Here is a 5,000-nt window from a genome sequence, read left to right as displayed (position 1 = left end):
GTATATGTATGTATGTGTATGTATGTATGTATATATATATACATATACATATGTATGTATATGTATGGGTATGTGTGTGGAGATATGTATTTATGTGTATGTGTATGTGTGTGTGTGGAGATATGTATTTATGTGTATGTGTATGTATGTGTGTATATGTATGTATGTGTATGTATATATGTATATATATATATATATATATATATATATATATATATATATATATATATATATATATGTGTGTGTGTGTGTGTGTGTGTGTGTGTGTGTGTGTGTGTGTGTGTGTGTGTGCATGTATAGGTGCATACACATATATGTGGGTGAACACATGTGTGTAAGCATATGTGTAAGCATATATTATATGTGTGTGTGTGTGTGTGTGTGTGTGTGTGTGTGTGTGTGTGTGTGTGTGTGTGTGTGTGTGTGTGTGTGTGTGCGTGTAATAAGACGGCACAAGATATGTATGATGTGTGTGTTCACATATATGTGGGTGCGTATACACATATACAATGTGCGCATATGTGTATGCATGTGCATGTGTGTAGCTGTGTATAATGTAGGAGTATGTATGCATATCATATGCATAGCAGCATATGTAAAGGTGCATGCTTGCATGTGCATGTGCACGAAAATGAGCATATGCATAGTAGTTAGGATATTTGCGGGTGAACAAATATGTCTGCAGTAGGTATACATACGCACAAATATTATCAGTGTATAAAATATAATCACACATATATGCACTTCTAATAGTCAGAGCGACAGAATTTAGCATTAACATCCAAAATAGATATTCACTTCTTAGCGACGAAGATCACACCACTGACCAAATTAACAGATAGTTCAATGATATAACAAAGGAAGCTACACTTGAAGTAGGTGGTAAGAACGTCAAGCAAAGCTTCAGCAAGCTCTCGATAGAAACTAAAGAACTTATGCAAAAACGTAGGGTCATAAAGTATCGTCAAACAGGGACAAAATGGAATTAGCTGAACTAACAAAGGCTATAAATGAAATGTAGAGAGAAGATGTACGGAAATTCAATACTCAAATAATAAACGAAATCGTGATCTCAGGTACCAGCCTGAAAACAGCTAAAAGGAGACTTGGAATTGGGAGAAATCAATTGCATGCAATAAAGAAACCAGACGGAGAAGTAATATAAGAATGAAATCATAAGAGTAGTGGAGGACTTTTACAGGGATCTATACAACTCAAATGAACAGCCATGGATAGAAGCGAATGCGCTAACTAGAGACGTACCTAACATCACAACAGAAGAAATAAAAAGAGCACTTAAAGGCATGAAGAGAGGGAAAACGGTGAATTAGTATAGAGCTTATAATAGATGCAGGAGAAATTGCAACAGTGAAACTAGCCAATCTTTTTTACAAATGCGTTCTCAACGGTAAAACTCCGAAAGCCCAGAAACATGCAACAATTATTTTGATACATAAAAAAGGGGATAGAAAGGATCTAAAAAAAACTATCGACCCATAAGCCTCCTTTCATTTACTTACGAATTGTTCACAAAAGTTATTGCAACTCGCATCTCTGACAGTGGATCTGACCAGCCTAGAGAACAGGCAGGCTTTCGTAGAAGATTCTCAACAATAGACCACATCCATATCCACAAAGAAAAAATAAACGAATATAGAAAATCCCTGTTTATGACATTCATCGACTACAAAAAGGCATTTGACTCTGTGTAGATACCAGCAGTACTAGAAGCTATTCGAAGACAGGGAGTATAGGAGGTATATTGTAAAATAATGGAAGATTTATACGAAGATGGGACAGCAACTATCAAGCTCCACACGGAAGCCGATAAAATACCAATTAAAAAGGTGTTAGACAGGGCGATACCATCTCACCAAAACAGTTTACAGCTTGCCTTGAGGAAATATTCAAAATAGAATGATACGGAAAGGGGACCAAAATAGGAGACAAATACCTAAACAATCTAAGATTTGCAGACGATATTGTTCTCTTTTGTGAATCTGCAAATGAAATGCAGCAACTAATAAACGATCTGAATTGAAAAAGTCTGAAAGTCGGACTTAGGATGAACAAAAATGTTCACCAACAGAGTTCACTTCGAACAGATACATGTACAAGGTAAAGTGCTAGAGGTAATGGATAAGTATATATACACCTAAGGCAACTCGTACAGACAAACACATCTAGCAATGAGGAAATTAAGCGACGCATCAGTCTAGGCCGGAGTTCCATCGACAGACATAGTAGCATACTAAGTGGCTCCTTGCCATTATGTTTAAAAAGTAAAGTTTTTAACTAATGCATCCTCCCTGTTATGACCTACGGATCTGATACATGGACTACAACCAAACTACTGGAGAGGAAACTAATAAGTGGCCAGAGAGGGATGGAGTGTGTTGACGCTGGGAATAAACTAAGGGATTGGATGAGGGCAAAGTGGATCAGGGCAATGGGCAGGTATATATGTCGGAGACAGGACAATAGATGGACAGAGAAAGTAACAGACTGTGCTATAGGTAATATAAAGAGGTCAAGGGCCAGACCAATAAGAAGATAGCATGATGAAATCACAAAATTTGGGGGCCAAGTCTGGAAACAAAAAATGCACGACAGACGAAGTTGGAAAAGTATGGGAGAGGCATACTGGCAAACCACAATCTGGAAGAGGCGATTGCTTTGACCAACGAAATCTACGATAAAATTATCACATTCAGCCCAAACCTTTTTGAAAATCCCAAATGCAATGCAACGCGAGAATTCATAAAAGAAATAAATTTCTTACTTCGCGAATATATCAACGCATTACATCTTCAACCTTACTCTGAAAGCTATCGCTGCTATACCCCAGCTCATCTGTCACGAGATCCCATGACCGCTCAAGGCTGTGCAAAGAAGGATGGAAAAGTGGAAGAGAGGAGAAGTAAGAGAGTTTCTGACTGAAGCAGAAGCACTACAAAAGAAAAGAAAGAAAACATGGAAAAAAGTGAAAGAGAAAGACACAACGGCCAAATTCTCGGGCATGATGAAACAAGGGAAAGTGTCAATGGCGATAAGAGCACTGGCACTAGATGATGCAGCAGGGACCTTGCCCTTAGATGACACTACACGTAAGGCACTCAGGGACAAGCACCCCCCAGCGAGAGAAGCCGCTCCCGATACAATGTACGGAGGAACCTACATCCCACCACCAGCAGCAATATTTGATAGAATTACAGGTGAAGATATCAGGAAACACGCCCTCCACACAAACGGTGCAGCTGGACCCTCAGGAATGGATGCCAAAGCCTGGAGGAACATACTAAGCCAAGCGAGATACGGTAGTGTTGCGAATGACCTTTGCAACACGATTGCAGCCATGGCAAGAAAAATGGCAACTGACAGCTGCCAAGATATAGAGGCCTTCACTGCTTGTCGCCTCATTGCCCTTGATAAAAAGCCAGGCTGCCGCCCTATTGGTGTCGGTGAAGTGCTAAGGCGAATAGTAGGGAAGGCAATCATGGAGGTGACGAAAGACGATATTAAGGCTGCAGTAGGAAACCTGCAAGTTTGTGCTGGACAGAAGGCAGGAGGTGAGGAAGCAGTGCAAGCAATGAGAACCATATACAGTGACCATGACTGTGATGCAGTGCTGTTAGTGGATGCAACAAACGCCTTTAACAACATAAACCGTCAAGCAGCAATCCATAACACCAGGATAAAATGCCCCAGTCTGGCGATGTACATAGAGAATTCATACAGAAAACCAGCCAAACAGTTTATATGTGACAGACACACAGGAAATTCTGACACCATTGAATCTGCAGAGGGCACAACCCAAGGCGACCCAGTGGCAATGGCTATGTATGCCACTGGTTTATTAAGACTGCAGGACCATATAAGCCATGAAAAAACGCAGGTGAAACAAGTGGCCTATGCAGATGACCTGGCAGGTGCAGGAAAAATAAATGACCTGAGGAAATGGTGGGACCTGATTCAACGACATGAACCACCACAAGGCTACCATCCAAATGCCCAGAAGTCCATATCAATTGCAAAACCCGGAAACATTGAACAAGCAAAAGAATGTTTTGGAAACTTGGAGATACAAATTAATGCAGGTGGAGAGAAGTATCTTGGAGCTGTCCTAGGAACTGAACAAACAAAAGAAACTTTTGTGAAATCCAGAGTAGAAGGATGGATAGGGGAGATGAAACGTTAGCTAATATCGCAAAAGAAGAACCACATGCTGCCTATACCGCATTCACCTTTGGCTTGAAACACACGTGGAAATATCTGATGAGGACAGTACGAAACATAGGACACCTCCTACAGCCTATAGAAGACACCATTAAGAGGGATTTCATCCCAGCCCTCTCAGGTGGGCGAAACCCTACAGATTTAGAGAGGGCCATCCTGGAGCTGCCGCCAAGAATGGGAGGCATGGGAATCACCAACCCATGCAAAATATCAGACACGGAGCATCAGAACTCCGTACGACTAACAGGCCATTTGACGCAGCATATAGTAAGCCAGACCAGACAAGGGGAAATTAACAAGGCAGAACAGAAAAAATGATATTAAAAATAACGAAGACTAGGGAAGAAAAACAAAAAGCTGAATTAGAGAATATATCATCACAGTTATCAGAGGACCAGCAGAGAAGAATGCAGATGGCACAGGAAGTGGGGGCATCCAACCGGCTCACGGCACTACCTATTAAAGCCAAAGGTTTTAGCCTAAATAATCAAGAATTTTTTGATACCTTGCCTTTAGGGTATGGCTGGCATATGGATAGACTTCCACAATCCTGTTCGTGCGGCTCCCCCTTTAACACAAATCACGCCATGATTTGTAAGACGGGAGGATTTGTCGTCATACGGCATGAGGAAGTCAGGGACCTCACTGCCGACTGGAGGAAGAAGCTTCACCCTGAGATCGGTAAACACCGCAGAGGATACTCGCCTAGACATCAGCGCCAGAGGATTTTGGGCCCGAGGCCAGAGAGCATTCTCCGATGTAAG

The 5,000-nt window shown here is 41.4% G+C and overlaps 1 protein-coding gene across 1 annotated transcript in view; it reads left to right on the top strand.

Moving 5' to 3' along the window:
- The first annotated feature begins 3,022 nt into the window (after positions 1-3,022).
- The window catches only part of LOC119582922, a 1,987-nt gene continuing 9 nt past the window's right edge, over positions 3,023-5,000 (top strand). Inside the window, exons 1-3 of the mRNA XM_037931434.1 lie at positions 3,023-4,165; positions 4,312-4,503; positions 4,620-5,000. The exon at positions 4,620-5,000 is cut by the window's right edge and continues 9 nt beyond it. Coding sequence (XP_037787362.1) covers positions 3,023-4,165; positions 4,312-4,503; positions 4,620-5,000 — 1,716 coding nt within the window. The remainder of the gene's footprint in view (positions 4,166-4,311; positions 4,504-4,619) is intronic.

This window comes from Penaeus monodon, chromosome 16, assembly GCF_015228065.2.
Source record: "Penaeus monodon isolate SGIC_2016 chromosome 16, NSTDA_Pmon_1, whole genome shotgun sequence".
Lineage (NCBI taxonomy): Eukaryota > Metazoa > Arthropoda > Malacostraca > Decapoda > Penaeidae > Penaeus > Penaeus monodon.
The sequence above is the reverse complement of the archived record's forward strand: the minus strand, read 5'-3'. Positions and strand labels throughout refer to the sequence as shown.